At 42.0% G+C, this 11,664-nt stretch overlaps 2 protein-coding genes across 2 annotated transcripts in view; one reads left to right on the forward strand and one right to left on the reverse strand.

Moving 5' to 3' along the window:
- The first annotated feature begins 2,938 nt into the window (after positions 1-2,938).
- The window catches only part of SPATA6L (spermatogenesis associated 6-like), a 59,628-nt gene continuing 50,902 nt past the window's right edge, over positions 2,939-11,664 (forward strand). The window contains exons 1-3 of the mRNA XM_011937345.1: positions 2,939-3,191; positions 3,372-3,416; positions 7,600-7,737. Coding sequence (XP_011792735.1) covers positions 3,378-3,416; positions 7,600-7,737 — 177 coding nt within the window. The 5' untranslated portion in view covers positions 2,939-3,191; positions 3,372-3,377. The remainder of the gene's footprint in view (positions 3,192-3,371; positions 3,417-7,599; positions 7,738-11,664) is intronic.
- On the reverse strand, positions 4,386-7,341 carry PPAPDC2 (phosphatidic acid phosphatase type 2 domain containing 2). The gene has a single exon (XM_011937344.1). The coding sequence runs from the start codon at positions 7,257-7,259 to the stop codon at positions 6,369-6,371; it is 891 nt and encodes a 296-aa protein (XP_011792734.1). The 5' UTR covers positions 7,260-7,341; the 3' UTR covers positions 4,386-6,368.

The raw sequence follows: 11,664 nt of genomic DNA on the forward strand, positions 1-11,664 counted from the left end.
AGACTCTGTCTCAAAAAAAAAAGAAAGAAAGGAAGAAAGGAAGAAAGAAAGAAAAGAAAGAAAGGAAGGAAGGAAGGAAGGAAGGAAGGAAAGGAAGGAAAGGAAGGAAGAAAGGAAGGAAGAAAGGAAGGAAGGAAGGAAAGAAAGAGAAAGAAAGAAAGAAATAGAAATAAATAGAAAGAAAGAAAGAAAGAAAGAAAGAAAGAAAGAAAGAAAGAAAGAAAGAAAGAAAGAAAAAGAAAGAACGAACCAGAGAGATGGCAGCATGAGAAGGACTTGGCTCTATGTAGCCAGTTTTGAACATGAGAGAAGAGAACATTAAGCCAAGGGAATATGAGCAACCTCTGGAAAAGCAAGGAAACAGAAAAGGCAAGGAATGCAGCCCTGCTGGCACCTTTATTTTAGCCCAGTGAGATCTGTGTTGGACTTCTCACAAAATTAAATAATAAATTTGTATTGCTTTAAGCCCCTAAATTTGTTAAGTAGCCATAGAAAACGAATACATTGTATGTATTTACACTCCTATCAATGTGTTTTCCCATACCCCTCCCATTAGTGCTGTCTCTTTAATAGTTTCTCCTTTCATATGAATATACTTACTATTTGAAATATGATTTCTGTGTCTTATAATTTTTTTTTTTAGTTAAAAAAATCTGAGCCATAATTATCTGCCATATTCTTGTTTTTTGTTAATTTACTCTTTGGAAAATCCCCATTTGGGGCATGTTTCATTTTCTTATCTGGGGCCAGGATGTGAACAGGATGTGCTGCTGTATCATTTCTGCAATGCTGATGTCACTACTGGCCAAGCTGCACTGCAGACACTCTCTGGAAATAGAGGTTGTTCATTGAAATCTGTTTGCTGCCACCAAGAGGTACCTACCCAGTTAACAAAGCCTTTCTCTTGTAGTGGTGACAGTCCAATCTTTAAAAGGCTTTGTTGGCCCCCTGCAGAGGTGGACAGCCTCAATGATAAATTACTTTGCAAGATGAGTGAGAGGCATTGGGTATCCACATCTCCACAGCAGCTGAGAGCCTCAGGTAACCATGGTGGGGACAATTAGAAGAGTGTGAAGTATCCCCATCAACTCATTTAATATCACCATAGCAGATTAGCAGAAGTAGCTGTGCCTGGTCCTTTCTAATTCTGCAGATTTCTTTTACCCCATGTGATGGGACCTCTCTTTACCCATGTACATTAACCCCCACAGATTGGCTTGACCATCTCTGCATTTAATATTCAAAAATATTTATTATCTTCTATTTAGGGTATAAATACTTAGCCATGCAGAGTTTACAGATTATGGAGACACATAGTAATCAACAGTCACAGGAACAAATGTAGAACTGCTATTATGGCAGTTGCTACAAAGAGGAGACACATATATTTATATGTATGATATAAGATATGATATTGAGATTCCACCTTGTCAGGAGCAGCAGAAGAGAGGTCTTGATGGGGTATATAAATCTGTGTACATGTGTTAATCAATGCCTGCAATGGATGACACTCTAAGTAAAGGGTACAGAGTGAGGAAAGGAAAGGACCTAGAAACATTGCTTAGCCAGACAGAGGAGGATAAACAGACAAATAAAGAATGGCCAGAAAGTTGGAGGGAAACCAGAAGAGAGCTGTGCCCTAGCAGCCAAGCAAGGAGAGACCAGTTAGATCAAGAGTTAAGACTAAGAAGAGCATAGGATGGAACATTGTGTCTCTGGAGATCAACAAGATGTCTATGTTGCAGACCCAATGATGTGGTAGGGCACACCTGGATTCAAATGTGGCTGCTCCCTTATTAGGTCTGTGGCTTTTAGTAAAAGGCTGTCTAGCTTTAGATTCTGCATTGTAAAATAGGGATAATAATATCTCCCTGATGGAGTTATTATAGGGATGAGATGAATTAGCATATGCAATGTCCCTAGCACTTCGCAGATCCTCAATAAAGACTGATTCTTCTCTCCCAATACAACTCTGGCTATTTATTAATTTGTTCTGCTTGTCACTCTCCTTGATTTCTTAGCATTGGTGTTGGTGACCTACCTGTTAGGATCATCACAGGTCCTGTCCCACATCACTCTGGGTGTCAGCAAGTTGTGAGTGACAAATCAATGATCTGGACACTATAGGTAGCTAGGTGCCCACTTGTATCTCTTGGTATGCAGAGAGACACAGCACTAGGAACTGGATAAGGACACAATATGCCCTTCCTTATCATACCAAGTTTTTCCCTTCCAGGGAAATAAACTTCAGTTACCAAAATGAATACCTAATCTTGTTTTGACCATCCTTCTGCACTATTTCCAATTGTATAACTCTCTAATGCAAAATATTAGTAATAAATGACTGAACACAATTTAGGATTTTTAATTTTTTTTCAGAGACAGCATTGGCCTTCCTAGATTTTTTGGATTGCTAGAAGGAGCCACTACCTGCTCCTTTCCTTCATTTTTGTCTATTATATATAGTGAATGTCCCCTACTCATTCAGAACTCTTGCTCTGCCCACCACCTCTGACAGTTTTTACAGCGTAACTGTGATTTTGGCAAATACAGTAACTACCCATTGGGCTACTCAACGCTTGCCTTAAACTAAACCCCAGAAAAGGCTGGACACCGTTATGGAGAGACTGACATACTTCTATTGTTGCTAACAGGGGATACCTAACTTTTAAATCTGTTTAAGAATTAACCTTGTGTTTCTAATTAGCACACGTTTGTTATTGACGGTGGCCATGTTTTCCGAAGCAAACATAACATTTAATAAGCAAAAGAGTATTTTTAGGAACAGGCAACTATATTAAATGAGAATTGTTACAGAAATTCCTAGGCTTGGGGGTCGTGCAGCTACTAAACATGTACTATTTAAATTATAACAGACCTATGATGTCATTCTACTTTCAAAATGGAAACGGTAAACATTTTAACATGGTAATTGAGGATAACAGGAGCTGATGGAAAGAAATCTGGGATTGTCGGCGTTTCTCTATCCGCCTACCACGCCAGACAGGGCCAGTCTCTCCAGTTGGGGGCACTGCGTGGGAGACAGCGACCGCGCCTCCAAGCGGCGCACCGCGAGTACGCGCGTCTGCGCTGGGGCCTCGCGCGCGTTCCACGATGGAAGACTGCGCCTTTGAGTGTCCCTGGCAACGCCACGCTTCCGCCTTCTGGAAGCCTGCACTCCAGCTTCGAGTGTGAGAGACCCGTCCCGGTGGGAGGGACCTGGGCTAGCGGGGGACGGAGGGGAATAGAGGGGTGGGGACTGGGGAAGCTTCTGTGAACATCTGCTCTAGGGATTGTGCTAAACTAAGAAAAAATTGGTCCAAGGCTCGGCACAAAAGGATCTTTTCATTCCAGTCCTTTCGCCCACGCAGGGAACGATGCCTCTGGAGGTGGTGGTGGAGCTGCAGATCCGGGCGGTAAGAGATCGATGAACTCCCCCTCCTTAACCTCAAGTCGGACTCTTAAATAGTCTCAGGTGGTTTTCAACAACCCTCCCCCACATCCCCCACTTACCACAAACACATCATTATCTTCTGGGACAGATCGTACTTTTGTCCTTAAGATTCTCCATATTGGTTTTCCCTGACTTCTTAACATTTAATTCAGCTCCACCTGTTTCCACCTTTTTTTTTTTTTGTTCTAAAGTTAACATGTTTCTTATCTTTATCATGAATTTTTTTATTATTTTCAAACAACCCTGCATTAAGTCCAGGTAGAATTTTATTTTCTTCTCCTGGATAAAAATTTGTGAACGGATTTTAAACTTTTTTAAATAACCAGGGAATAATTTTAAAAAGCTCCATCACTTCCTGATTATTTGCCAACTCTATGAAGCAATCAGTTATTTTCCTATGCTATTCTCCCTTTAGTGATGGCTCTGGCTTGCTAATTCCAAAAGGGAAATCAATCGATCAACAAATATTTTGTAATTACCAAATCTTTCCTAAGTGAGGTGCTGTTGCAGAGTGACTCCATGGTTTCTACTTGGGCGTCTATCATTCCCTCTTATTTCAGTTTCCATTTTCCAATCCTTCCATGTAGTTAGTAACAGAATGTCATGCCACCTTTCCTCTAGGGGCTTTTCTACTGGCTATGATTACAAGCATAATGCTAACAGGAAATTGTCATGGAATCTGGTTGACCTCCATACAATTGGCAAATGCTGTGGTTTCATCATACATGTGGGTGTGAAAGGTGATCAAAATTTCCTGGATTTGTCCCACTTTGCTGACAGCAAATAGGGCTAGACCATATTAAGTCGTGCTATACCAGTTTTAAGCTCTAAAAATTGTGCAGGAAGATGAAGGAACTCTTGAGAAGTTAAATAATAAATCAGTCTCCCTCCTCATCAAGGCAAAAATTAAGCAAGTTTTCATCTCACTTCATTCACCATTATTGGTTAATTTTATTTTGATTTTTAAAAGGCATTCCTCAGTGTACAATTCACAAAGAAATCAGTTTTCTACTCTACAGTACTTAGGATGCTTCAAAAACATCAGGTGAAACTGATCTATGCTTTAAAAGTCAGAAAACTCAGGCCCTAGCAACTAAAACAGGGAATTCCAAAATTGTAATTATGAACTAGATGGTAAGCCTAATTTCATGCCCCTCATATTCAGATTTGTGGACACTGCAAGAGGAAATATCATTTGCTTCCAAATATCTGGCCTGAATATTGCTGCAGTTAAAACAAAGGATCTCACTAAGGTTAAACAACAAACCCAACCCACTTAGAGCTTCACAGTTTAGCTGCTTTAGCAAGTGAAGAGGTAGTCGGTGTTCAGGATGTTGTGGGAATGCAAATGATTTGATTTTGAGGCATGGCTGTTTCTTTTTCACTGTGTCCCTCACTCTGAACAAGCTCATGCTTTCACTCAATCAAAACCTACTTATCACAGCCATTCTCCAGGTTCCTATCCGAACCTCAGTATGGTAGATCAAAGTCCATAATAATTTCTATCTATAAATGCCAAACAGTCATTAAGATTATCTGAGGACATCACTTCCATAGGTAATTTAAAGGATTTCTTTTCAGGTAGAGCAGCATTTAAAGCACATGCCTTCTCCAGTCTTTCTGGGTCAAAGAATAATGAGCAGAGTCTACCCTGCGTTTGGTGGTCTTTGGTCTTATGATTTGGGGAGGCACCATGGATGAACGGCTTTAAATGTAAAGATCAATGTAAACAGAAATTTTGGAATTATACCTTGTGCCTGGTACAGCAGCAGACTCCCCTGATGAATTTCAAGTTAAATACTATTACCTAAAATGTGCTGTACCTCAGAAAACGGAATTCCATGTGAAAAACTGTAGCATACAGGTATATACGAGAAAGCTTATGTTCTTACATTGAGAAGACGTTCTTTTCCCATTTTATTACCCTGATAGAGGAGCATTATTCTTTATTCAGTGGAGATGACTGGCAGCAGGGCCCCTCCTGTCATACTGGTCACTGGCATAATATGTGGTCAGCCTATTCCCAAACTTTCAGTTCTTCTGACTCTCCCCAGCAACTTAGTTTCTCTGCCCTCTCTCATGCCATGTTAGGTTGTAAACAGAAATAAGCATGGGGTTATGTCCCATTCTTCCTTTTCTATGAGCATCTTAGATATGCCTACCTTTTAAGTGTTTCCTCTTTAAGCAAGTTTTTGGCTTCTTCTCTGAATGCTAAAAGACAGGGAGTAGTGGGAAATACATAAAGATCTTTTGAGGGGTGGAGGGAGAGGAGAGAAAGACAAGTATTATAATCTCTTTTCCCATTACGCGATCACAAATATGGATAGAGATAATAAAGAGAAAATAAAGTAAAAAAGCTTACCAAGAAAATCAGGATTAAGAAGAAATCTCCCAACTATGGCAACAGATCTTCAGGGAATAAACTAGAAAAACCTATGTCTTGAACTTTAAAAATACTGTTTAAAATCTACCTCAGGAAAAGGACTAGGATTAGTACATGGCCTGTCTGCATGTATATTTACAGAATGAACATCATGTTTCTTTCTCAAAGTTCAGTTTACAAGTGGTATGTTGATTTAGGGATTACCACAAAACACAAATCTTACTGATACCAACTTTTAACAGCAACAGTATAACCACCTCAGCTTGGTTTCTTTGCAGTTGTCCTGGAGACATAAACAGATGTTGAATAAATATGCAATAGAGGGTTTTTTGCTTTCCCTAATATGGCTGTGTTCAGTAATGGCCAGCGTGTGCTCCAGCCTAGCAGCACATCAAGATGGTAGGACACCTGAAATCCCAAAGGAAGCCTGAAATGCCTAAGAGGGACAAGCGGGATGGCTGCTGGTTTAGTTTGGCATCATCGAATGTGGAAACCTTCAGACCTCCCGGTGCCATCATCAATGAGATAGTGTCATCGTTGACTCCACAGTAAAAAGAGGACCGGAGCATTATGGGGTGAGAGCCAGCAATAGTCCACGATACTGTACTGCATGTAGCCCAGAAAAAAGCCAAAAACCACGTCGGTGACATTGTGCCGCCCCAGCATGACCCTGGAGAGGCCCAAGACGAAGGCCCACAGAACCACCAGCACCCTCAGTGGAATGGCCAGTACCAGGTGGTTCAGGATGAACCTCGACATCAGGGCGGCCCTTGTGGCATGGCCCGACGGGAAGGAGTACTTGTCCACCGAGAGAGTGACAAACATGTCCATCTGGTTGTGGGCCGGGCGGCGCCTGCGGACCAGCCCTTTGATCAAGGCCACCAGCAGCAGGTCCAACAGCAGGGCGAAGAGCAGGTTCATCAGCACCTCGCGCCCGGCCCAGCTGTCGCTCCTGCACAGGCAGTAGAGGGTGCCCAGCAGCCAGGGGATGCCATGTCCCGAGATCTCCAGCAGCTTCATAAGGGGTCGCACGCTGCCCCACGACGAGCTCTCTCCCGCGCACACCCCCAGCTTTTTGGACAGCCACAGGTCGATGGCCAGCAGGGAGCGCAGGGCTATGCCCAGGAAGGACGGGTTCAAGTCCATGCGGTCCTCCTCGGGCAGCGGAGGCGGGGGCGCCTGGGAGGGGCCCGCTGCGGCCAGGGGGAAGGAGCCGCGGCGGTGTACTGGGCTCTCCGACGCACGGAGCCGGGCGCAGGTGGGGTCCACGCCGGTAGCGCGGCTGCTGAGCAGGGACTGGAACTCAAACCTGCTGCCGCTGCCACCTCCGCCATGGGCTGGGCTGCCGGGGCTGCTGCTGCTGCTGCTCGAAGCGGAGACGCCCAGTGGCCGTCCCTCGACGCTCCTCCGGGGACTTGGCATCGCGGATGGCGGCCCGGACCCAAGGACCAGGCGGACTAAACGGAGGCTTCCCGGCCCTGCAGCCTCTTCCGCTTCCGCACTACCATCCTGGAGGGGCGGGGAGAGGAGCCGGCGAGAGCGCGATTGTGACACCTGGTGGAGACCTGTGAGGGAATTGGAATTTCATGTGAGGAGAGCAGAGGGGAGGGAGGACGTTGGCGCTGGGAGGTACAGGTGAGGGAATGAGGTGATGGGGAAAATGTCAGTGTCTGTAGGAGTTTAGAAGAAATAGAGCCCCGTGTAACAAAACAAAGGAAAGCCTATTTTCTCTCTCTTGTTTGTTGTTTTCTTTCTTTTTAAGATTTCTTGCCCAGGGGTGTTCCTGCCTGGCAAGCAAGATGTGTACCTCGGGGTCTACCTCCTGAATCAGTACCTGGAGACAAACAGCTTTCCCTCTGCGTTCCCCATTATGATTCAGCAGAGCATGAGATTTGAAAAGGTGATCTTGACTTTCTCATTGGCTTTTGTTGTCTGAAGGTAACCTAAGAGTTCTTATAAAGAACACAGTTCTTACAGCATTATTTTGTAAATTTCCTTCAAAAAAATTATCCAAAAGCACTTCAGCACAGTGCAAAACCGCAGTCGGCCTTGAAGCAAAACCACAGTTGGAAGACTTGTTTTTGTAATGCGGGTCTGAGCCAAGTTCTGTCAATCTAGTGCTAAATACCCCGGTTGATGTTTCCTATTCTTGGCACTCCCATGGCATTTTTTAACTAGAGCAAGGAGAGCATTTCTGAATGTTTTTGGAGGTGTTAGAGGTAGTTGCATTACATTTATGAAAGGGATTATTAATAAACTGTGGACCTTAGAAAAAACTGTGTTAGACCAAGAAAAATAATGAAAAAAAATGAAATTAGTTAAATCCTGTAATTAAAATCCTGTAACAAAATAAAAAGGCTGTTCAGATTTACTCTTTCCTCAGCTCATACCTGGTTTATTTAGCTACAGTGATAAAAGCTAGATTCCATTCTGGTGAATAACATGGTGATATAAATAATCAAAACATTACCAGCTCTCTTCCCACTAAATTATTTCATAGAATATTGATGTTATTACTATGTCATCACTGACAATCTCTTAACATTTTTGTTTTGGAATTTAGAGATGGAATCAGTTTTAACTTTAATAAGTCTAATGATGTTGCCCCAAACAATGTCACTAAGGGAGATCTGGGGAGAAGGAAGGCTACAGAGTAGAGCATGTCATTTTTAAAGTTCTGGAAATTGATGCCCAGAAAGTGACCTATCTGTTTCAACCTGAGGTTGAGAGAGGAGATGAAGATCAATTTTCTGAAGGGCTAAGATTGTATGTAATATTTTTATAAATCACAACCTATTAATTTAAATGAAGAATGTACCAAAACTGGCTGGATAAAAGAGGAGAGAAATAAATGGCTATAACCTTGGTACATATAATCAGAATCTAAAGGAACTTAGTTCTCCCATTTAGATGTTAGAAGTGGTAAAAGAGCCGGGCACGGTGGCTCACGCCTGTAATCCCAGCACTTTGGGAGGCCGAGGCAGGCGGATCACGAGGTCAGGAGATGGAGACCATCCTGGCTAATACAGTGAAGCCCTGTCTCTACTGAAAAATACAAAAAATTAGTCGGGCGTGGTGGTGGGAGTCTGTAGTCCCAGCTACTTGGGAGGCTGAGGCAGGAGAATGGCGGGAACCCGGGAGGCGGAGCTTGCGGTGAGCCGAGATCATGCCACTGCACTCCAGCCTGGGAGACAGAGACAGACTCCATCTCAAAAAAAAAAAAAAAAAAGAAGTGGTAAAAAGTTGGTGGTAAAAATGCAGTCTTCCCCCCATCCCAATAATTTTCTTATTAGTTATATCAATTTTGAATTTGCTCTGTAGAAGCCTCTTTTTTTTGGAGACAGTGTTGCTCTGCCATCCAGGCTGGAGTGCAGTGGCAAGACCTTGGGGCACTGCACCCTCCGCCTCCCAGGTTCAGGCGTCTGCCACCACACCAGGCTAATTTTTGTATTTTTAGTAGAGACAGAGTTTCACCATGTTGGTCAGGCTGGTCTCAAACTCCTGGCCTCAAGTGATCTGCCCACCTTAGCCTCCCAAAGTGCTGGGATTACCGCATGAGCCACTGCGTCTGGCCTGTAAAAAGTCTTTAAAAATATTTTTATAAGAAGCCCAAAGATACAAAATCATAGAAGCACACAACTAGATAACTCCAACCTCCTTGATTTGTCAAAGAGAAGAGTGAGCCTGAGTCACATTTCAGATGCCACTTCTGCTCTGTTGAAAAGCTGTACATTTGAGATTACTAGTCAAACAAATCATGGAACCATTTTTTCATTTTATAAAATTCACTCAATTAATTGTCCTCTTGCATGAGTTGTTTGGGTTCATATTCCTTTCTTCCTGTTGGTTTTAGTGTCCTTGTATCTGTTCCCTTCTCTAGCTGCAACTACTTTCAGCAGGCGGTGAAAATATTTTCTCTTCCTTGGATCTTCTGTTTAATTCAAAATGGAATTTTCTGAGGCATTTGGGTAAACAAATTACTCATAAGAATATATGAGCCATTGTTCAAGCAGTTCATGTTGATCATTTACTCCCCAGGATCATACTTGAGAAAATCCTTAGATATAGATGGTAGTTTCCTAGAGCTGCTATATAGAAGTACCACAAATGGGGTGGCTTAAACAACAGAAACATGGTCTTGCTGTTCTGGAGGCTACAATTCTTGAAATCAGAGTATCAGCAGGGACATATTCCTTTTAAAGGCACTAGGGAAAGACCTATTCCAGGCCTCTCTCCTAGTTTCTGGTATAGTTCCTTGGCTTGTGGCAGTGTAATTCCAATATTTACATGGCATTCACTCTGTGTGTGTACTGTTAAAAAAAACGAGTGGGGAAGTCATTAGGCTGGGGCAGCTCCAGTGCTTTAAATTGTTGCATAAGCAAACTGAAGCCCAATGTAAACAGTAAAACTATAGACTTTTACCAAATGGATGCCACCAGTGAACTTCTAACTAGAGATTTTACTGATAAGAAATTGCCAACTAACCTTTAACTAGAGACTTTACCTATCAGAAACTGCCAATGATCTCTAACTAGGGTCTTTCCACTCCAACCAATTAAATGTATTTTCTTTGTCTTATTTTCACGTCAGCCTGTAAAAGCTTGCTGTCCATAATGCAGCAGCAGAGGTCTCTGAACCTCTTTTAGTTCTGAGTGCTGCCCAGTTTATGAATCGTTCCTTGCTCAAATAAATTTAATTTTGCCTAAAGTTTTTTTTTTCTTTTCTTTTTTTTTTTAAACAGTTTCTGTGCTCAAATTTCCGCCCCTCCCCTCCTCAGGACACCAGTCTTTTCAGAGGCCTACCCTATCCCAGTATGACCTTATTCTAACTTACGTAATTTTATTTGCAGTGACCCTATGTGCAAACTAAGGTCATATTCTGAGATGCTGGGTTTAAGACTTCATCCCATGAATTTTTGGGGGGACACAATTCAGCTCATAACAATGGGTAAAATGAAAGGATTATTAAAATAATTTAGGCAAAAAAACCCACTTACCCACATTTGCTTGATAAATCCAGTCAGTAGGACAAAAATTGATTATATGAGACACTTTCATTTTTGTTTAAGTTTAAATACCATTTAAATCAGAACTTTGAAGCCTGAAATCAAGCCCTAGTGAAAATGTTTTGTTTCTCTTAGGGCCTAGAGCTTAGGGGGAAAGGCATGGTGTACCTTTATTTCAATCCTATACCAGGCCCTTTTATTTCAAGAACAAAATATAAAGATTTGGCAATGGCTAGACAGATATTACAATGTTTTTCTTGTGCTTCAAGATACACTTAAAACTTTTGAGACTCTTCTCTCTTTCTTTTCTTATTCTATGTGAGTGTAGCTGCTAGTACTTAGCTTTTGTTTTGTGTTACACATAGGTATAATTTTATGTTTCTTTTCAGCACAACCAATTGCTTGGGAAGAGAAACCATTCATTCAGTTAACATTTAATGAGTATCTGTTGTATACAGAATGTTTTTCTAGGTAGTCAAACAAGACTCTTTGAGGTTGATTCAAAATGGGCTTTTAGCAACAAACAGTAGAGCTAGGTCAAGTTGATGACATTTTTAGCATGTGGTAGATTTATCTAATTGAGATTTTTTTGCACTTCTTATTGTTGTGTTAACTATCCTTCATTTATTCTATAATCACTTGTTGAACTTTTAATCAGACACTTATTAAAGATACATCTGCTGAGTTCTAAAATGTTATGTGACTGGCTTTCACATATGTTAATTACTTGGAAGAATTTAATTTACCCTTCCTTTTCTTTCCTTCCCTCCCTCCCTCACTCCTTTATTTCCTTCCTTCCTTCCTTCCTTCCTTCCTTCCTTC

Source organism: Colobus angolensis, unplaced genomic scaffold (genome assembly GCF_000951035.1).
Source record: "Colobus angolensis palliatus isolate OR3802 unplaced genomic scaffold, Cang.pa_1.0 Scaffold162, whole genome shotgun sequence".
Taxonomy (NCBI): Eukaryota; Metazoa; Chordata; class Mammalia; order Primates; family Cercopithecidae; genus Colobus; species Colobus angolensis.

Excerpts from the sequence above, each read along its gene's own strand:
- PPAPDC2 (XM_011937344.1), bottom strand. The coding sequence starts at position 7,259 with ATGCCAAGTCCCCGGAGGAGCGTCGAGGGACGGCCACTGGGCGTCTCC.